Below are 23,292 nucleotides of genomic sequence, written 5' to 3'. Positions count from 1 at the left end.
TCTGTGATCACACTGTTTAGATATAGTATTGTGAAGTTATATTTAGATTTTTTGGTGACTTCTTTTGGGATGTTTCTTTCCTGCCAATTGGGGGCAGGATTTGGGAGGGTATGTGCTGCTTGTCAAGGGGTTTTGTCTTGTTCTTTTTTGTTTTGTTACTCCACAACAATTTTGGTTTTCTCCTCCTCATGTCTCTTTTTGATTTCAGTATTTCATTCATCTCCTTTTAACATCATTTATAATACCTTCCGCCAGTATGCCTCGGCCACTTAATCTCATTTCCTGGAATGTCCAGGGTTTAGGCCATGTAATCAAGAGGAAGAAAATTTTGACTTTTTTGAGGAAGCAGGGAGCTGATATTGCTCTTCTTCAGGAGACTAGGCTATCTAGGGTAGAACATCTGAAACTCAAAAGAGACTGGGTGGGCAATGTTTATTCTTCTTCTCATCCACAGAACAAAAAGGGCACAGCCATCCTTATTAACAAGAATCTCCCCTTTACCCTCTTACATGAGGAAAGCGATTCGGAAGGTAGATTTAGTCTGATTAAAGGTTCAATTGCTGGTCAATCTATAACCATACTCAATGTCTATGCCCCTAATAATGATTCACCTAACTTCATTTCGCAAGTAATTTTATTGTTTAGTCAGTGTTGTGACGGTTTTGGCTTGCTGGCTGGCGATTTCAATTGTATAATGGATGCCGGTTTAGACAAATCCTCCGCGGCACATGTGTCCAACCCCAAAGCTTCATCTGCTCTTAAAGAATTGTGTTCAGACATTGGGTTGATCGATGTGTGGCGTCAGCTGAACCCCAAAGTAAAGGACTACTCTTTTTATTCACATCCTCATAACTCATATTCTAGACTTGATTATTTTTTTATCCCAAAATCCTACCTACATTCTGTTCTGTCTTGCTTTATGGGTTCAATTGCCCTTTCAGACCATGCCCCTATTTATTTACAATTTGAATCTTCATTTAATACTGTGAGGACTCCCATTTGGAGATTTAATACCTCGTTCTTGAACAACAACTCTTTTTGTACCCTTGTTAGGAATAATCTCTTACAGTACTGGTCTGATAATGAGTCTTCTCCAGTTTCTTCTGCCATGATTTGGGATGCGGCCAAGGCCACCTTAAGAGGGCAGCTCATTTCCTATAGCTCTTTTCAGAAAAGAGTTTTGGAGGAGAACAGAAAAAAATTGGAGAATGAGGTGTCTAGGTTGGAGCATATACATAAACAGTTTCCTACATCAGGGAATCTCAAGGCATTAGTTGCTGCTAGGACCAAGCTGAATATGGACTATACTCGCCATGCCCAGAAGCTGTTACTCTATACTAAACAGAAATATTACGAGTTCGGTAACAAGTCAAGCCGTCTGCTTGCCTATCAATTAAAGAACCAAATCAACGATCGCTCTATCAATATGATAAGAACCTGCAACGGGGATGTTACCTGTGATCCATCTGTTATTAATAACACTTTCAAAGACTTTTATAAATCCCTTTACACGGCTGGTAAAAGAGAATCAGATATTGTTTCCTATTTAGATGGTGTTCTCTTACCCTCAATTTCAGAGGAGGCTCGCTCCGCCCTTGATGCTGCTTTTACACCTGAGGAGGTTTGGGTGGCAATCCAATCGATGCCAAATGGAAAATGTCCTGGTCCTGATGGATTTCCACTGGAATTTTTTAAGAAGTTCTGGCCCGAGATCCATCCCATCTTTTTACCTGCTATAAACGATATCTTAGCAGGAGGTGTGCCTCCGTCTTGGAGTTTTGCTTCTATTAGCTTGTTGTTGAAGAAAGATAAAAATCCCCTAGATTGCTCATCCTATAGACCTATTAGTCTCCTTAATGTTGATTACAAAATTGTTGCTAAGGTGTTGGCGCGGAGACTAGAAAAAATTCTTCCAAAGATAATAAACCCCAACCAGACAGGTTTTGTAAAATCTAGATATGGAACAGACAATGTGCGTCGTGCTCTAAACGTCATTCATTATCTTAATCAACATAAAGACCCTGCTTTGCTTATCTCTCTTGATGCAGAAAAGGCCTTTGATCGGGTAGAATGGCCCTTTTTATTCCTAGTTTTACAGAAATTTGGCATGGGCCCTAATTTTATTAACATGATTAAAGCCTTCTATTCCAGTCCAGTAGCCATGGTAAATACTAACGGTTTGCTGTCAGACAGCTTTTCTGTTCAGAGGGGTTGTAGACAGGGGTGCCCCTTGTCTCCTTTGTTGTTTACGTTGTTCATTGAACCTTTAGCTGTGGCTATTAGATCTAACCCAGACATATCTGGAATTAGGATAGGTGAAGATCACCATGTGATCTCTCTTTTTGCGGATGATGTCCTTTTATACCTGAAAAACCCAAATAAATCGGTCCCGGCTGTATTTAGTTCCATAGATAAATTTGGTGCTCTTTCGGGTTATAAAATTAATTTAGGCAAGTCTGTCGCTTCTCCTTTCAATATCCCCCAAGATATGATGCTACAACCTATTTTTCATACATCTAAAAGAGGTTTCAAGTACTTGGGCATTTTTATTACCCCTGATCTGAAAGACCTATTCCCATCAAACTACTCCCCCTTAGTTCAGAACATTAAGAATGATCTGTCGAAATGGTCTACTTTACCTATATCACTTCTCGGTAGGGTTAATACAATAAAAATGAATATTCTCCCTCGCTTAAACTACCTGTTTCAAAACCTTCCTTGCTATTTGTCCCTTACATTCTTTAAATCCCTTAATTCTCATATTTCTCGTTTTATTTGGAACAATAAGCATCAACGAATTAGGTTCTCCACTCTTACTAAACCCAAGCAGTAGGGAGGTTTATCTTTACCCAATTTGCAGCTCTACTACTGGTCTGCTCAGCTTAAAATGATGTCTGACTGGTTTTCTAGTAGAGACACCTGCTTATGGCGGGGCCTTGAATCTTTTTCATGCTGTCCTAGAAGGTTAAGTTCTCTCCCTTTTATCAATAACTTAGATCAATTGGATTCATTGAAGGAAAACATGGTAGTTTATAGTACTTTGTTAGCTTGGCAAGACATAAGGAAATACTTGAATATTCCCTCCTTTATCTCAATTAGATCCCCCCTGACTTTAAACCCAGACCTACCAACTTCTATTAGAAGTATTGGCCTATTGAGCTGGTCTTGTTCTGGTCTGAATGATTTCTCTGATTTGTTGATTTCCGGTGCTATCAAATCATTTAATCAAATCAGGGACAAGAGCAACATTCCTCAGAAAGATTTTTATAAATATCTTCAGATTCGACATTTTATGGATTCGTTATTTCGGTCCAATGCATTCCGTAGCGAACTGACAGACTTAGAAAATGTTCTGGTTTCCACCAATTCTCCTAAAGGTCTGATTTCCAAATTCTATGCATCCTTACTCTGCTCTGTACCATCAAGCTTTGACTCTGTCAAGCGGTTGTGGGAGCGCGATCTGGAGATGAAATTCAGCCCTTTAGATTGGCTTAAGATTTGCAATGGAACCTTTCCTCAATGCACTTCTATTTCTATAAAAGAACAGAATTTCAAACTTTTCTATAGATCCTACTATACCCCTGTTCGTCTTCAGAGAATGTTCCCCAACCGTTCCAATCTGTGCTGCAAATGTTTGAGGCACAGAGGCACTTTTCTCCATCTATTCTGGTCATGTGATTTATTAAGGACCTTTTGGAGGGACGTACATTTGGTGATTGAAAAGGTTTTGGGTGTTCGCTTTTCTTTGTCTCCTGTGTTCTATCTTCTAAATGTTTCCCCCAATCATTTCGATGCACATTCTAAATCCTTGTTTACGATTCTTCAATTTCTTGCCAAGAAATGTATTTTGTTACAATGGACTTCTCCTTCTGCCCCCACAGTAAATATGTGGCTCACACAGATATCCGTTATCCTTCCTTTGGAAAAGCTGACCCATGATCTCAATCACAAATCAGATAAATTTTTGACACTTTGGGGTCCCCTTGAGTCTTTTCTGCTTGGTCCCTAGGATTTTATTTTATTTTTATTATTATTATTTTTGTTTTATAGCTCTATTTATTCTTGCCTGCTTTTGTTTCCCCACTCTTGATGGCTGAGGGATGACGTGGACTGGAGGAGAGGATTGACACCCTGTTTCTCGTGCTTGTGGGGTATTTTGTTGTAGATTTTTTTTTTTTTTTGTGTGTGTGTGTGTTCGTTTGTTTGTTTGTATGTGTGTGGCGGCACAGGTTTCTTCTTTGTTCTTTATATTGTAACGTATCTAAAATTAATAAAAATAATATATAAAAAAAAAAAAAAAGAAATCTTTACCTGAAAGAAAAACCCATCCATATGTTGGGTTTAAAGCAAAAATACAAAATGTTACCAAATATTTTTGGCCTAGTTTGTAGTGAAAATACACTGGAAAAAAAGACTAAACTAACTTATAAGTAGCTTTTAAGCAAGATTTGAGAGTTTGTTTAAGTAATTAATTCCTTAATATTGATTTTAAACAACGTAATAATCCCACTGGCAGATTATTTCTGGACAATAATTTGATCATGTCAGCTATTTTTTAGTTATTCTTTAGTTATTGTGCTTCCTTCAATTTTTATTTCCTATTGTGAAAAGGTATTATTTACATTTTCAAAATACATAAATAAAAGAAAAGAAAAATTAAGTTATAACAAGATATTTGTCCATGTCATAAGTGAAATTATCTAATCAAATCATCTAAATTTAAACAATTTATACCTTTTTTTTTAAATGTCCAAAGTTTTTTGAATAGATGAATTTGACAAAAAAAAAAAAGTCAATTTTTTTGACAAAAATTATTTTTTTATTTAACTTTTAAAAGATAGAAAATGTAAATTGAAAAGTTTTTTAAAGCATTTGTCAATTTTTTTAAATGAGATTAAAATAGAAGTAAGCACTGAATCCTGATTTTTGTGTACCGATTTTAAGTTTTAAGCCCATTTTATTAATATTGTACTTTAAGGTTTTATGATCGTTTTGTTTCCTTTGGAAGCTACAGAGCCCCTAGTGGTTACCTCGCAAAAGCACTTCAGTCCTACACAATACTTCAGCATTCTTTAATCCAATAATATATTTACTTCTGTCTTTCTGCTACAATATAAGGTTTTGTAAGATGAAGTTTTATATCTTTATCTTTTGGGAAAAAATATGTGCAAAAAAAAATACATCCAGACTATTTTGAGTATTTCTGAGTTATTTTGCCAGGTAATATTGCCATCTGATGGGTCTATTCGTTGATAAAAAGTTGTTTTCCCATTTTCACCAAAAGACATTACACAAACAAAATTGAACAACTGGTTCAACCACCAAATAGTTAACAGGAATTTTAAATTGACATTTTTTATTATCACAGTGACTGTAAACAAACTAAACCCTGGTGTATTAACGCAGAAACAAAAAGAAGAAGAAGAAGGCTGACCCCATGACCTACTAGATAAATGATAAATAAAATGTGTTTCCTTTGGTTTATCTCTGCACGCTTTCTTGAAAGACGCTGGTCAAATTAATTCAAAGAGAAGGATTTTATGACAGTTCGCTTTGATGTCGATCCTCAGAGAGTATGTGTCGCCACGTAGCAGAAACATGGCCGCTTTGTGAATTCACTCCTCTGTGTGTGTGTGCTGTGTGTGGGGGTGTGCGTGGCGGCGTGCGCATGTGTGTGTGTGTGTGTGAGGACTCCCTCAGTGGCAGCCTGTCTGAGGTGATAAGCAGCTGATGAAAGTCACCGTGTGCATATGTGTGTGGGGGTGTGAGTGTGTGTGTGTGGGTGTGTGTGTGTGTGTGTGTGTGTGTGTGGGTGTGTGTGTGTGTGTGTGTGTGTGTTTAACTACCTGATCATGCTTTGTGGTGTTGGGGGGAAGTGGGTTGGACACCATCGGTCCGAACAGATCCAGCTCATTCCCGCCGGGACCCGTTTGATCAGAACCTTTCCCTTCTCCCTCTGGAGCATCTGGAAGACAGGAAAACAGAATTTAAATCTGAGTTTCAGCTTTAAAAGAAACAAAAACCACTCAGAAGGTGGGATCCAAACACCTGGACGAGCTGGAGAGAGAACTGATAAAAAATAATTTTCACAGAATCCCTACTGATTTAGTTTTAGACTTTGTGGAGCAGTAACCTCCCTCTTATTTTTGGATTTGTCGTAACTCTAAAGAAAATGCAGCTTTGGAAGCTAAAATGCTACTTGGTACGCTGGTGTTTGCAAAGCAGCCAATCCAGGAGCCGCTTTTGTTTTCCTCTGCGCTGATTGGCTGAACCCCTAAGAGCAGAAATAAGGAAGACTGAGAATGTTAGGTAGTGCTAAAACAGTTTCCTCTGTATATCTTATTCAATCAGATGGTTACAAAGTCGGGCTTCATTCACCTGAAGGACATTTCCAAGATTAGAGGACTAAAGTCTCAGCAAAATCTAGAGTAACTCATCCATGCGTTTATCTTTAGTCGCACTGATTACTGCAACAGTGTCTTCACAGGTCTGCCTAAAAAAATCAATCATATCCAGAATGCTGCATCTGGAGGTCTGACTGAAACCAGGAAGACACAGCACATCATACCAGTTTTAAATTTCTTGCACTGAAAGAATAGACTTTAAAATATTGTTAGCATATAAATCATTGAACAGCTCAGCACCACAACACATTAAAGATTTGCTGTTGTCATAGCAACCTTCTAGACCTCTCTGGTCTTCTGGTTCTGCTCTGCATCCACAGAACCAGAACCAAACAAGGAAAAGCAGCATTCAGCTTCTATGCACCACAAATCTGGAACAAACATCCAGAAAACTGCAAAACAACTGAAACACTGAGTTCCCTTAAATCAAGACTAAAATCTCGCCTGTTTAGAGTCACATTGAGATAATATTGGTTCATAAAAAGAAAATGTTAATATTATATGATTAAGAGGTCATGACAGACCCTAATTTAAGCAAAAACACAAGAAAATGACTCTAGAGCAATATTTAGTTGCACTGAAAGCATTAAAATAAAACACTAAAATAAATCAGAACACAACTTGCTGGACTTGAATTCTGTGTTTTTTAGCTTTGACCCAATGCTGTGCTCAGTCTGCTATGACTCTGGTGGATGAGCCCACGTCGCTCATGGAGGGAAAGGAGAAATGCCTCCACAGGTTGTTTACTTAAAATCTGAAATCTGTCCAGTTCTTTCCCTCAAGGTGTTAACCTCTGCTCTAACTGGGCCTGGATCCTCTCTGCCTTGCAGTTCATTGGTTGCTTCAATCATGTGATCACCTGGGGGACACCTTCCAGGAAAGAAAACAGATGAGAGAGAGAGATGGCGGTGTTGTTTCAGCCAGACCTTTTTGTACGTGGGAGTTTTTCATGAAGCTGATTGCTTGCAGTAACTTCCTGAAGGGCAGGAGTTGTCTTTGGCCCGGGGGCTGCAGGAGGTTGGTGGAGGTCTGAGAAACATCCTGTTTTTACCACGCATGGTGATTTTTATGCTTTGAATGCACAACATCTCTTTTCTACATGTTAATTTCTTTAAATAAAAAGGGTCAAAATCATAAAAATAAACCAAAACACACAGTTTCCACAGACCTCTCGCAATAAATCAGTTAATCACATGATAAATTAAAACAACCTCCATAATTTTCCAGTTGATTTAACATTTTTCTCTTTTTTACCAAAAACTGGAAGATAAAACTCTTCAGTTTGGTGTTTTGGTCTCAACCCGTCATTTTTTGAAGCACAATTTCAGAGTCGGGTAGTAATTAGTTACATTTACTTAGGTAACTATTTTGAAAAAATGTACTTTCCCCCCATATATTTATATTTTCTGTTATACAGACACACAAAAACATGACAAAATAGACACAAATTAACATTCAGTGCAATTTTATTTATTTTGGATATTTTAAATGTCTTCCAGATCTAGCATTAAATGCTCATCATAATTTAAAGTTTAGATCAATAAACTTTAAATTATGAACATTTATCGTGACAGTAGAGTTTCTCATGAAAATATATAAAAATGCCTTTTAGATAAAATAAAACTATTCTGAAAGCAAAAAGGGTTAAAAGTTCTTAATAATTAAGCTTTAGAATATTACTTTTTGGTTTTCTAATGTGTTTTCTACCATTAGCTTTTGTTGTGTGGGTGTTATGTCCAATCACATTTGGTAATAAATGGACACGGTGAGTTTTAAATCTTAACTTTTGACTTAAATAAAATATGCAAAAACGTTTATGTTGGATTCCACAAAAATTTAGATTTTTGTACCTTTATTGATAATTTGGTAAAAAAAAAAAAAAAAAGACAGCAAGAAGTTAAAAGCTTTGTTAATAAAGTCTACATTGAAGAGTTCATATGAAAATGAGTGGATTTTTGAAAAGATAATAGCTCTGCTGCAAATCTTCAACTTAAACGGAAGTTTTAATATGCAGACTAACAAAGAAGCACTGTTCTGATAATTTCACTTTTTTCATTAATTCATCCATTATCTGATGTTAAAGGAAGGGGATTTAAGTTCTTAATGTCTCTCACTGAAAATGGAAAGTTTTTTGAATCTCTAACGTTTATTTTATAAAACCCAAGTCATAAATGTCTGAAGAAAAGTCTTTATTACTTAATCTTGACCAACTAAAGTCACATATAGTGGACCCATATTCAAACACTTTCATAAAGCACTTCTTAAACTGAACAACTCATGTTTTGCATTGTATTTGTATTTTTATTTTTCAAATACAAAAAGAGACATACAGAGATGTTCAAAGTGCGGTTCGGGGCAATTTGTGGTTCCTGAACTGATTCTGTGTGGGTCCCCAATGGCAATTCATCAGGGATAAAAATTAGTCCTGCCAGCTCAGGTGGTTGTTGTAGACAGAGTTTATTAATTTTTTAATTAATAAAAATAGATACTTACAATGAAAAATGTTTGCCACAACACAAAATATGAATTAAAAAAGAATTAGCAACTAGATGCCTTTTGAAAAGCAAATATGCAAAGCTTTTTTAAAGATTTTTGTAAGCTTTATATTTGTCTTTCCTATGAAATAAACCAAAATACACTAGACAATTGGTATTTGTGGTTCCAATAAATATCTAAGATCTGAAAATACTTTATACCCCTTCTAAAAATGCATATAGCTACCTGTTTTAATAGTTCAAACACCAACTATGCAACTATTTGATATGGACAGTGGAATCCATATTTGCACTTCCTCTACTAGCTCTTTGGGGAACAGCCAATCAGCAGCAAGAAAAATGAAAGACGCTTCTGGATTGGCTGGTTTGAAAACGCCAGCCAATGACATGTCAAGTACCAGATATTTTAGCTCCTCAAGATGCCTTTCCCATCAAATCTTTTAGATATACTTTCAGCAGATTTGTAATTTCATTTTTTCTTTTTTAACTACATACTTTTAGGCCTCACATCCTTTTAATTGACAATTTGTTTGGACATCCCTGTTGTGTTGTGTTGTGGAGGAGATGGATTGTTGATGAAATTTGTTAACAATCTGCCAAATCTTACTGCCTCAGTTGTCCTCAGGAGTGCAGTGGTTTTCCCAACTCTATAAATGTTTAAGTTTGTTGATGCTTCTGGCATCTTCCAGCCTTTAAGATGAGCATCGGTTTCCTTGAACACAGGATCTATAAAGATCACTGCAGACATTTAGCTGGAGGAAACTGTCATATAAAGAAGTGGGTCAGGATGATAAGGGCTAAACTATTTGTGTTAATAAATATGTTCTAAAAAAATGTGATAAAGATTTTAAAGGGATATAGTTTTATGTGTCCTGAGACCAACATTTATGGAGCGCTATGAGGGATATGGAAAATATTTTTCTTTTGCGTTCCCTCGCAATAAATTGGCTCCGTAAAAATTCAACCAGACATTTAAATTCACTCTTTTTCTAGCAACACAAGCTACAACTAGAGCATGAAATGTAGTTGTCAGATTCTGACATGAAGAATTGCAGGAGTCAAGAAAGGAGCTAAATCCCATCTGGTCACCAAAACTTCTGTGTGGTGGCAAAACTAGACAAAAAATATTTTATGTTGGTTTATTAAAACTGAGAATCCTTTCTGTTTCATGTCACCACATGATGAGTTGGTTATGAAATGTGGTAAAAGTTAATGATTAGTGAAGTCTACTGCACTAAAAGTCAAAAACACATGAAAATAGAAAGTGGAAGCAAGCTCTGAAATATATGTTTGGTTTAAAAGAAGATTCTCTGGAGTCTATGGGGGGATACCAGTGTGTTCTTCCTTTCCTACCAACTGGTATTAAGAAGTCGAGACTGTGCCCAGGACACATTAATCACCCGAACTTCCAACAGAAGGCTGTGCTGCTGACAAAAAGCTGGCTGGGTGAGCAGATTTATGCTGAAGAAAGACAAATTATTATCCTTCTACTTGAATCCACCAGCAGCAGCAGAAATTCTCCAGGCTGGGTTTTGCTTTTGCAGCTTTCAACAGTTCAGTGAGGGTGAGGGTGAGGGTGAGCCTGAGCCGACTGTAGCATTAGATTTCTGTTGGGTAAAAGTGTTTCTCTGAATTATTGTTGCCTTCTTTTCTAAAGCTGCTGTCAAACTGTTGCTTATTACGCCATGATTGCTGGTGTGTCAGAGAGCTGGTATGGGTCTACCATAAGTCTATCTTTACGTGAGGAAATTAGGTGCATTTAGTGGTGCATTAGGTCCCGTCACATCTTTATAGAAACACTACACTGCCAAAAGTATTCGCTCACCTGCCTTGACTCACATATGAGCTTAAGTGACATCCTATTCCTGATCCATGGGGTTTGATAAGACGTTGGTCCACCCTTAGCAGCTACACCAGCTTCAACTCTTCTGGGAATGCTGTCCACCAGGATTAGGAGTATTTATGTCGATGTTTGACCAAAAAAGGTCACATACTGATGTTGGACGAGAAGGCCTGGCTCTCGGTTTTTCGCTCTAATTCATCCCTAAGGTGTTCCATCGGGTTGAGATCAGGACTCTGTGCAGTTCATCCACACCAGACTCTGCCATCCATGTCTTTATGGACCTTGCTTTGTGCTCTGGTGCGCAGTCACGTTGGAAGAGGAAGGGGCCAGATCCAAACTGTTCCCACAAAGTTTGGAGCATGGAATTGTCCAAAATGTCTTGGTATGCTGAAGCATTCAGTTTCTTTAGCTCAGCTTCTGAAAAACAACCCCACACCATAATCCCTCCTCTACCAAACTTTACACTTGGCACAATGCAGTCAGACAAGTACCTGGCAACCGAAAAACCCAGACTCGTCCATCAGATTGCCGGAGGGAGAAGTGATTCGTCACTTCAGCGTGTTGTACCCCACTGCATCTGACGCTGTGCGTTGCACTTGGTGATGCATGGCTTAGATGCAGCTGCTCCACCACGGAAACCCATTCCATGAAGCTCTCTGCGGTCGGTTCTTGAGCTAATTGTAAGGCCACATGAAGTTTGGAGGTCTGTAGTGATTGATTCTTCAGACAGTTGGCAACCTCGTTGCTCTATAAACTTCAGCATCTGTTGACCCCGCTCCGTCAGTTTACGTGGCCGAGTTGCTGTCGTTCTCAAACACTTCCATTTTCTTTTAATACGGCCCATTCTTTCACAAATGTTGGTGAAAATAGCCTGCATGCCTAGCTGCTTCATTCTACACACCTATAGCCATGGAAGTGATTGGAAAACCTGATTCCAACAATTTGGATGGGTGAGAAAATACGTTTGGCAATATAGAGCAAATATAGGGGGATGAAAGGTACATGGTGCGTTCATACCAAACCAGTTTGGAGCGTCAGGTGCATCTGTTTTACATTCAAAGTCTATTAGGAGGTGCGTCGAGGGCCGTTCTGGCGAGTTTTGAGTTTTTAGTGTGGCACGATTTGAACCGGTTGGAGCGTGTTGAGCGTTTGATACGTCGAGTGCGTCCAACACGTCCGATATTCCACGTAGACATTTGGTATGAACGCACCAAAATGCACACGTGTCGAATTTGCAGCGTTAGACACGTTTAGTGTGAACGCACCAAAAGAATTCACACTGCAAATACACCAAATCTTGCCAAGTAAATTTGGTCCAGTTTCAAGAGAAAATATCTTAATATGCTTGAAATAAGACAAAATAACTTACAAGTAACTTTGTAACAAGATACAAAACTATCTTGTATCTTGTTACAGGTGCTTGTTTTAAGCAAAGAAAGTATTAACTCCATTGGCAGATAAATTAACTTATAACATGGGAAAGTGAAATAACACCTTGTTCAATCTATGCAACAAAAGATTTGTGGAAGTTTTAAAGTAGAAAAAGGGGTTTAATTCAGTAAGTTGGGATGCTTGTGCTGCAGACTTATTGACATGTTCGAAATATTTATGGCTTTGGCAACTTGTGTGGGAAGGCAAAGTGTTACTCGCTTAAAGCAGCGTCTTCCTACACCACTGAGATGTAAGGCGGATACACAATAGAGGAGCTGTTATAGACTCTGGAGACAGTTGTGTTTAAAAGGTCAGCAATTTCTATCACTGAAATATCCTGAAACATGTTAATTTTTCTTTGCAGTAATCCCAGAACTCCTGACCTTTACATAGAGAATATTAGGGGTCACACTGCTGCTGATTGTATTAAAAGCAAAGAGTGATAATAAAGACTTTGATTGTATAAAAAAGGAATAGTTTAACATAAATTCATCCATAGTAATTCAATTTAAACATTCAAGCATTCTTATATTTAATGGCTTCCTCAGGATGGTCATAATCCAAACCAAAGACTGGAGGAGAACTGGAGTAAGAAAACTCCCTGGGGTAAATTTAGGCCCAGTTTTTACTCTCGTGGCAGCACTGCTGCACCAACTGAAACACAAAGCAACCTGATCTGAGAGAGCGCATGGTTTACTGACAACAGAGGAGTAGCATTCCCTGAGAGATGGAGCTACAGAGGGATTGATGAAGGAGATGCTGAAGGCACACTGCCGTGTATTTGAGTTATTGATTATGTGTGAAATCTCATCCACCCAGTGTAGCTGGAAGAGGTGTAGTGTTGGTTATTTATAGTAATCTCTCTCCTCCATGCTGCGGTTGGGAATTTTTGATCAATGCTGTGTCCACGGGGCTCTGGCTCCTCTGCCAGCACCTCATCCGCTCAGCTCGCTCCGGCACAGTGCAGCTCCGTAAAGGAGAACAACTGCATATTAGAAATTCACGAAGAACAAAACTTGAAGCAACCCGGTCTGTCTTTTTACTGCACCGCTGCCGTTTAGATTTAGGTCAACAAGCGCGGAGAACAATGCTACAATGGTTAACCGGCGAACCCACACTCAGGGTAGTCAAAATGTCACAGGTTTGAATCCAGTTCGTGACATCGGTTTAATTTCGAGCCGCAGTCATTCTGATGTCATGTTCATCAATAACAACACAAATACCACAGAGGCAATGACTTATTTTGAGGGGTGAGCACAATTAATAGGCATTTTATTTAATATAAATACATAAACAAACATATGACTTTCAAATAGAATACCCAGAATAACTGTACAAATTACATGTAGAAAATGCTGAGTAATTATCTATAAATGTTAACTCATATATTGCAGAAATCTCAGGATCTAATGTTTAAAATCTCTATAATTTTTTTAAATGCAAAACCAATCCACTCAAGAGTAGCAAGAGTTCATGCTATTACTGTTACTATTAGTAAAGTGGATTAAATCTACTTCTACACCTTTCCCCCCCCACAAAAAAAGTTACTGAAGTAAATGTAACCACTACTACCCACCTCTGCAGACAGACATCAAAACTAGCTTATTAGCTAGCTAACATTTTCTGAATCCAACAGCATTACTCTACTTACTCGGTTTGTTTAGAAAAAACTGCACAAAGATTTTTGCCTTTCATTGGTTTTGTGCCATGATTCTAACACACTGACATGCAGCTCCGCACAACAACATGTCTGTCACTAACCCACCGCCACTAGCATCTCAACGTATATGTTGCATTGAAAAGCGGCTTGGAAAACCGGTTCCGGTTCATCCATAAAGCTACTCTTCCGTTAGGTATCAACTACAGAACAGCGGCCTGCACTGCAGTTCGCTCTGAACCAGCCACCAGGCAGCAGCTCTGACTGAGAAAGGCTGCCGCACTCCAGTGAGAGCGATGTGCAACGCAAATAATCACCCAGCCAGAACACAGTGCGCTAAATAATAAAACATAATTTAACAAAACTTCCAGGCATATAATTTTCCTTAAGGAATTTTAATAATCGAGGTACTTGAATCATTCGAGGAATCGTTGCAGCCCTATTTATAACATTTAACACAAAAACATGGCGGGCCACTGGTGGACTGCCCTACCACTGGGCTTCACAGGTTTTCTGGTGGAAACCCTGAATACCATTTAAATCCCAGCATGCAGGTGATAGAAAACCTTCTGTTCACACAGCAATCTGACAAATGAAAATGGTCAGACAGTCCCTAACAGTCGGTGCGTCACCATGAGGAAGTGTGTTTTAATTAACTCCTAGAGGACACATCATTTTCATAACAGACAATAAGATTAATTTATCTCTTACTGCAGGAGCATAATCACGCTAATGCCTTTATGCAGTGGGGGGGAGGAACTCTCACGTCGAGAGATAAAATTATTACACATCCACTGTTAAGACTTTGCACTTCGTTTAGTCGTCTCCTTGAGTATCTCACAAGGTTGGAGAATAAAGAAAGAGGGATCTATGACTGTTCTTTGGGCACAAATGCAAGTCAAATATACGCTGTCCTTGTAAATCAGATACAGTAGTCATGAATTGAGTTTTGTGACCTAATAAAATAAAATGGCTGAGCATTTGTGCTGTGTAGATGTGTAATTAGTAATGTGTGTGTGTAAAAGAATCCAATTAATATATATTTTGTGATTCTAAGTCTGAATGTGTAGTTGTATTTAAATGTTGCCACTTTGTCAACCAAAATCTCTGAGAATGTCACTTCTGTATCTATAGATAGTTTGAGTCTATAAAAAAAGATTCATACTTGTTAAAAATAATGTACCTAGCATTATTCATTAAAATGCAGTATGTAACTTTTATAAAACTGTCACTATGTCATGACAGTTTGTTATGAGACAAATAATCAGTGAAAAGATCGATCTCCTCCTCCTGAGGAGAGCAAAAAGCTGCTGGCTCACGATGACTAGTTTTGACTTTACCTGCTAAGCTGTCAATATAATGTGCTAGAGCTTAAATATAAGCCTCATATATAAAATAAAAAGGAAAGCAATGCTTTACTACTAATTGTTAACACAACAACAAATAGATAACATCAGTAAAATGTTTTAAGAACAAAACATTTTAGAGTTCAGTTATGCTGAACAGGGAGAGTTCAGTTATGCTAGCCTCCCTTTGACAACCTTAACATGTAGATGTGCAGTGCAAATCATTGTCTTTCAGTTCAGTTACAAAACAAAAAAAGGCGACCTACACACTAACTGACAGATCATCGGTAGAGCAGGTGTTTAAATTAGCTAATCAAAAACTGCAGTGTTAGCTTAGCTAATAGCAGTGGTAGCTAATCTACCTTAGCGATCACTTATATTACGAATCTAAAAGTAAACATTGACGAAAAACATAAAACTGTAACGACCTGAATGTTTTTTGGTGTTGAATCCTGATATGTTAGCAACGTTGTTGTCGGTTATTTTCCCTTCCCTGTGGCGCATTGGACTAAATTAATACCTCCTACATCTCCAGGTTTCACTTTGCTAACGGAGTTGTTCCACCGCGGCAGCGCAACAGTGGATGGCATTTAAAAGAATCGTCGTTTTGCCCTCCATCGTTGTGCGCATGTGTGAAATTTCCGGATGTATACAATAACATGCAAGGTGTCCATAGCAATCTCAAGAAATGCACCGCTCCCGACCAAAAACAACCAATCAGGGCCTGGAGGCTTGGCTTAGTGCTGTTATTCGCAGTTATGCTAACTAGCCTGAGCATTCAGAACAAGCTCTGCTATCAGGAAGCAGCAGAGAGCAAAGGTAGGTGGGAGGGAGGGAGGGAGGGAGGGAGGGAGGGGATGGGGTAAGTGGCACCACACGATACTGTGATTGACAAGTCTAAGACCCACCTCCTGGATCTGATTGGTTGTTTCTAGCTAGCGCTGTTACAACTGTTACAACAAGATCACTGCTGACTGCACCAAGTCCGTCCGCCATTATTGTTTTCAAGAGAAAAGACTGGCGTTGATGCTGCGTGGCACCTCTGGACTGCCAGCTTGTTTTCATCGACTTCACTCTGGAATTGTGAGGAAACTCACAGGTGGCTCGTCTTTTAGGGGTTCAGACAGAAATGTCTTATGAAAGAGAATTTGAATTACAACCTAGAGGCTCTGATCAAGTTAAAAACATAAAGTATGACTCAAGTAGCGCTCCAGTCATGTTTATTTAATAGGAAATGAAAGTAGTGTTCATTACTGTCACACTGGTGATTTGATAAAAAATATTTATATTTCTCAGTATGGATTTGTTTCCCTACTGAATAAAAGGACTGAAATTGATTTTTTCAGTGAAAATATGCGTCGATTTATTCATTTTCAGGTTCTTTATATAACCTTGTCAAGGGCATTGATGAATGTTGAGGGCACTTCTCTCTTGAGCTTCAGCGACCCTTTAAATTTTCTCCCAGTCAACCACATCTTTTTGCATACTGACAGACCACAACGTTCTTTCAAAGAACCATTTTATGAATGTGGAATATGTTTTGGTCTGTGCAAACTACAGAAAATTAAAACATTTAACAAATCTGGACTCGGAGCTCTGCAGGAAAACATGTAAAAGGAATTAATTTGCAACCAGCGAGGAGGAAGATCAGCAAATTTCAGTCTTCCTGCACCATGAGGAGAGGTCCAATTATGTACAATATGTGAAAATACCCGGGTGTGAACAACATCTCACCACGCCTGGCTGTGCAGGGATCACAGGAAATGCACTGAAATGCTTGTCAAGTCGACTTGTAGCCGTTTGAAGACGCAACAGGAGAGTGTTGATTTGCTTTCCGATGATGCAGCTGAGAGCTGCTCAATTAATGTTCTGACAGGAGTACACACTCCTGGTCTTTTCTTACTCAGTTATTTATCATCCTCTTCTGTGTCTTTGCTTCCCATGAACCGTTTCACAGCTAAAAAGTTTAATTGGCTCCATTTCTTAAAAACAATCCCGCAGCTTTTGACTTGCTAACAAAACTCCTCAGATAAACAACTAAAAGGTTTCATCACTTTGTTGGAATGTTTCAAAACTTTCTTTACTTTTGCCACTTATTTAGCTGGTTTAGTCTACATAAAATATAACAAGTTATTGTAGTACTAAAAAAAAAAAAATGGGTGGGCTTTTATTAATTTGTTTGCAATGTATTATGAAAAATATCTTGCCATGATAAGAATTGTGACTTAAAATCACTATAAATTTCAGTTAATGTTAAAAAAAAGTACTATTTTCAGCACCAAAAATATGAATAAGTAAAAGAATTTAATAATTAAATTAAGTTATGTGCAGTTTAGTGATATGAATCACACTTATTTATGTATATGGGTCCTAAATAAGCTTATATCAAACAGGAATGTTTTTGACGCTATGACTAACATTTCCCTTTGGCATCAATAATTTGAATTTGAAAGCTGTGCCATGCAGTTAACTAAAAAACCAGAAATGATAAACAGTTTTTCATCATATCGTTGTCTTAATAGCACTAAATAATATTGTGCTAAAATTCTAAGTCCTTATTGCCTCTACTTTAAAGGTAAAATGAGGCGTCTTACCGAGCCCTAACAGGTCCACAGCCGGTTCTGTGCTTTTCTTGGGGCTGGATCTGCACTCCAACTGCTGACACACACAAAAAAAAAACAGAAAACACAAATTAATACAATTTATTTTTACAAATAAACTTTCATTGGATGATAAATTGGAACATCATCATGTTCCTAATTTTTGTAGGATCGAAAAAGGTCTTAAACTCTTAATTATATTTATAGATAAGAAATAATACTCAAAAACGAGTCCTTCAGCTGCAGGCCACGGCGAGTGGAGATTTATTACACTGTTCCACAGATCATCTTACAGTACAAAGTCAAATCTCCCCAAAATCTCATCGTATTCTCAGAGTCAGTCTGTTTTATAGAATCTCATTTTCATTGGTGTAAGTTGGTAAGTTTTGACCAATAGCATTGCTGCCCGTGTTTGACGTGTTTCCTTACGTAGGAATTTCATCAGCTTTTAAATGAGCGTGTATTGGAGTTTCTTTGGCAATATTCAGACCTATTGACCTCCAACATCTGCTCCATTTCAAAGGTGCAAAACAAGCCAATTATTATTCTTATCTATCCAAACAGTTTATTTCCCAGACATTCTTTCCGTCTCACTTTGGCTTCGCACTCAAAGGGGAAGTCGGGAACCAGGTCGATTTTACCTTCTATGGCGCCAGATTTCCTCAGTAAAAAACAACTCCATAAAGAGTATTTCCGCTCTTACATAATCCCAATCCATTTGACACGATACATTTCTTTTAGGTTGAAACATATCTTAGTGCGAACCCACCAAACAACATAATTTTTAACTATTAATATAATTATATTCCTCTACATATGTCACACTATGGTGACCTTTCAAGTTAACTTTATTTTAAATACAGCACCAGATTATGGCAAAAAATGAATTTACAGCAATGGCAAACAAAATGTACTCAATAAATATATGTGTTCAATAAATTAAAATATTTGTCTTTGTGAGTCTTGTTTGTAATAATTGAAGTATCTTTTGAAAATAAAAACTTTTAAGTTTAAGGTATTAAACATACTTTTCATTAACTCCATATTTCCATCATTAAAAATAGTATCTTTTTATTGGTCTGATGTAATATCCTAATTTTAAATGTCATGTTTTTATGAACTGTAAGCAAAAAATATCTAATTAACAGAAATCTGTGTGTAATTAATCTATAATATGTTTCGTTTAGCAATAAAGTTCCTGAAATAAATAAAATTTTCAATACTTTTGAATTTATTGAATGGTTTGGATCCATAAATACATTGCTCCTAGTAAAAAGTTGTCTAGAATCACATTCTTTCTAGAAACAATCAATGTTTCAAAAATTGTGGGCATCACTCTTTCAAATTTCTTTTTTTTTTTAAGGGAATGATTTAATTATGATTTGACTTAATTGGTGCAGTTTTTAAAAAATAAAATAATCTCTGGTGTACTTTCAGAGCTACACTACAAAGCGATAATATTCATAAACAGCATGGTCACTTAAACATTTCTGCTAAATCTAGTGGATGCTAATTCCACTAGCTCTCTGTAAATCTAAAAAATATTATGTTTATTCCAGGTAAGCCTTTTAAGGAATCAAGAGCAATTTTTCCTAAGTTAGAAAGTGTAATCGCCGTGATTAAATATTTGGCTCAAGTTTCTAAAAACTCCCACAAGCTCGACAATCAGGAAAGCAGCAATTCATGTAAAATAAACCCCAGTTACAAATTTCCATTTAGTCTGGAGTGACTCTGCCTGACTTTTAAACCATAACTGCTATAAAACAATCAGAGATTATGCCATCCAGATGCCGTTTACATGAAAAAATAAATTGGAACAAGGTTTCCCCCAGAAGACTTGCTAAGCCTGGTGGTTGGTTGATAAGGCAGTCATTCATCCAGCGACCCGTCGTGTTTTTTTAGTTAAAAAATGTTTAATGTTGACAGGAAATTTAAAAATATCATTTGATAACTATGTGTTATTGGTAGATTGGAAGATTAATATCTGAACAACAACTACAAAGTCTAAAAAATGCCAACACTAAAGGAAAAAAAACAATTCAGTAAATAAGCAATGCTAAGCCTGGTGGGGGCACAAGTAAGGCCTGGTGGCCCGCCAGGCTTATGATACACAGGGGGAACCCTGTGGAAATAAAGCTGTGGTTTGTGACCAAAACTACTTTGAATACCAAAGCCAACAAGAGTTCTTTTTACAACATGGAGTCGTTACAAATGTTATTTTTATCGTCTGTTTGCATTTACAAATGCCTCACATAAAAATAAACACAAACAAGACAAACTGCAAAAGAGAGTTAAGTTAGAACAACAAAAAAGCAAAAAAGACGGTGCAGAATGAAGAGAAACATCAAAGTTTAGAGGGGTTAACACATGATCCATGAGGGATCTACAACGTTGGTAACAAACCCAATTTCCCTCCGAACAAAAAGATCGATGGACCACATTAGCTTCAATGTCGTTTCCATCCAAGGCAATGAAAACAATTACCGTGTCCATGCCTAATCAAGGATGCTGGGGCTGCGGGTTGATGTGTGTTGGCCCTGCAGCAAAGCTTCGACAACAGCAGCACGAACTGCAGCAGGAAGGTCATTTGTGTTCAGCAGTAAATTTTTTGTTTTGTGCTGCGGTCACAGAAATGGATAAAGCAATGCAGAAAATTTTACATTTGCAGAAAGAAAAGGAGGAAGAGCCTCAGCTGAGGAAGGGAATTTGTAAGAATAGATTTTAATTTAAAGTTCATGTAGATTGAAAAGTTTCAAGGTTACTTTGTATAATTATTCATTGAATAGGAAAGCTTCAGCCATCTTTGTTTAATTGAAAAATATGCGATTGTTGGAAGTGAATCCTTAGCCTTGACCAATGACTAATGTGAGAATTGCACATAAACTGAATAGGATCTATATTCAGAAATATCCTGTAAGAAAAGCTGAATAAATCTGGCAATACTGCAGGCTGGGGAAAAAGTCCTTTACGGCTGTCGACTTGATTTACAGTTTACATAAATTGACATCAGACTCTCACTCTCTGTGCTACAACCCACACAAACGCTAAGAAAGGGAGAAAATTCATTAGAGAAAATCCTGAATGACACTTTGATAAAAAGCTCACACCGTACAATGTTGTTCAAAAAAGATGCTGACAGATGTAAAGCAATATTTTAAGTCAGAGAAAAACTAACATTCTTCTGGTGCCTGTAATATTTAAGAGAGGAAGTAGCATTTAGGTGTTTTTAATTATAACTTTGGCAGGCTTTTGGAATGGAGCACAAACATTTGTAAATAATTAAAATATAAATGATTTAAAAGAAATAAAAGATGTGTTGAATAAGTAAAGAATATGGAAAATTAAGAAAATAAAGGAACATAATCAAAACAATACAATTGGAAATAAAATGGAAAATTAAATGGTTGAAAATGATTATTACTTTATATCATTCTGTATTTTTAAATACATTGGGAAAGTTCCTTTTTCTTTATAGATAGATGTGACATAGACATAGATGTGATATTTGCCACAATAATCATTTATGGCGCCATTTATTTAGATATATTTTTATTGTTGATTTTGGCAGGATTAGTCCTCCATACATTTCCTCTTTGGATCGAGTCTGCGTGTTTTCAAGAGCTTTAAATATTAGGTTTCTTTCTGAATTTGCCTCATGTTTCCTCTTCACCACAATTGAATGAGAAACATTAGCTACCGCACAAGGCTAATATTTTGTAGCATTAGCATTAGCTAGCATAGGGTACAGTAATGTAAGTTTTACAAATTGAGCTCCAGCACTGTTTATTTTTGTTTTGTTTTCTTTTGGAGTTTTTGGCAGCAGGATTCCCTTTACCCATTATAAAGTTTTAATGAGCAGCTCATGTTTTTATTAGCTTACAGTTAAAAGCGTTGAATCTGAAAATTGTTGGATTTTATAGAAAGAGATAATGGCGCCACTTTAAAGCGAAAAGAAGAGATCGCGTCAAGCCTTTAGCAGTTCTTCATTTTCACAGCTCAAACGTAAATGTTATATTTTTTACACAATTCCCACATTGTAAGAACTAGATTTGCGGAAATTGATCATCATGATATAATGGATTTAGTGGATTTCATGTGTTCTCTCTTTCCCAGCTTCAGTTTACTCAACCTGTTGCTTCGCTGTGCAGAATTCATAAAAGCTTAATGTCAAACCTCTGTCAGCATGCTCTCTGTGCTGTTTTGCTGATGAGATGTCAGCCAGTTTTGTTCATCTGATAAATTTTGCATGCAAAAGCTAAATGCCAAATTCAAAACCTTCTTTTAAATCTCACCTAGCTCTTTTCATAAAAGCATCACTTCTTGTCTTTGTGTTCATCAGATGAGGCAGCTGCCAGGTGGATCTTGGCTTTTTGGATCCAGTTTATTTTCTTGATTATTTCTTGTAACATTGGTTTCTCATTATTAATGTTAAATGACAGCAAAACAAACAGCAAAAATTACTAATTAAAACTCTGTGAAAGGCTACTTTACCAAATTATATACATGCTATAAGAATGAAACTTTGCTAAGATGGTTTCCACTCTGTGTACTGATGTATATAAGGGATCTTTTGATGTTTGAACTTCTAAAATAGGCAATTACAGTCACTTTTAGAGGAGATCTCAATATTTGCAGATTTTAGATATTCCATATGTGGCTGTAGTCTCTAACCCCCACAAATACCAAGAGTCCACTACGATCCAATAGTTTGTAAAGACACATTTAGCAGTGATAACTCTCAGTAGTCATTTTCTGCCTGACTTTACTAGTCTCTCACTTCAGTGTGGAGAAATGTTGGTTCACATTTCTTTCCAGTGTTGCCTCAGTTACTGAAGTTTGAAGATATTTGCTTAAAAAAAAAAAAAAAAAAAAACTTTCTCCATGTTTTTGTACTTTCATTTGGGTTTTTACTGCTCCTAAAAACAGTCCAGGCTATAAAAAATAAAACCTTCAGCTGCCTTGTAGCAACAAGTAATTTTTTTTTTTTTTATGTTTACCCGGCTAAAATCTCATTATCTGAGAATAATTTTGTGCAAAAAAAAAAAAACATAGTGAAACTGTTTTTTATAGCCCAAGCTTAATTTCTTTAAAAAGAAGAATAATGTGTCCTCTTTAAATACAAAACCCACCATAGCATCAGAATCAGGAGGGCTCTGGACTTTGACTGAGCCATTGTTAAACCTTGTTGTTGTTTTTTTTCAGTCATTCTTTTGTAGATTTGCTGATATTTTGGGGATTGTTGTCCTGCTGATGACCTAGACTGGAGTCACATTTCACTCTAGAACAGGGGTGTCAAACCCATTTTCATTTTGGGCTAAATCAAGATCATGAATGCTCTTAAAGGGCCGGTTGTGCCAGAATGTACTCGGAAAATCTGGTCACAAACTGCTAAAATATCACTGAATTCTTAAAATAAATAATGTTAATGAACATCTTTTCAGTTCCTCTAGGATTTCGTGATGCTTTTTGTGATTTTTTGCAACAAAAATCAAAACATTTGTGGTATTAATTTGGAA

At 37.1% G+C, this 23,292-nt stretch overlaps 1 protein-coding gene across 5 annotated transcripts in view; it reads right to left on the bottom strand.

The window, feature by feature from the left end:
* Positions 1 to 23,292, bottom strand: part of LOC102238269 (stromal membrane-associated protein 1) — an 85,145-nt gene that overhangs the window by 16,870 nt on the left and 44,983 nt on the right. For 3 of the 5 annotated variants that reach the window (XM_023327850.1, XM_023327851.1, XM_023327852.1), the window contains exons 7-8: positions 17,771 to 17,834; positions 5,847 to 5,965 (exon numbers count right to left, since the gene is read on the bottom strand). In XM_023327850.1, coding sequence (XP_023183618.1) covers positions 5,847 to 5,965; positions 17,771 to 17,834 — 183 coding nt within the window. The remainder of the gene's footprint in view (positions 1 to 5,846; positions 5,966 to 17,770; positions 17,835 to 23,292) is intronic. The other 2 variants (XM_023327853.1, XM_014469422.2) reach the window with 1 other exon arrangement.

Source organism: Xiphophorus maculatus, chromosome 22 (genome assembly GCF_002775205.1).
Source record: "Xiphophorus maculatus strain JP 163 A chromosome 22, X_maculatus-5.0-male, whole genome shotgun sequence".
NCBI lineage: Eukaryota > Metazoa > Chordata > Actinopteri > Cyprinodontiformes > Poeciliidae > Xiphophorus > Xiphophorus maculatus.
The sequence above is the reverse complement of the archived record's forward strand: the minus strand, read 5'-3'. Positions and strand labels throughout refer to the sequence as shown.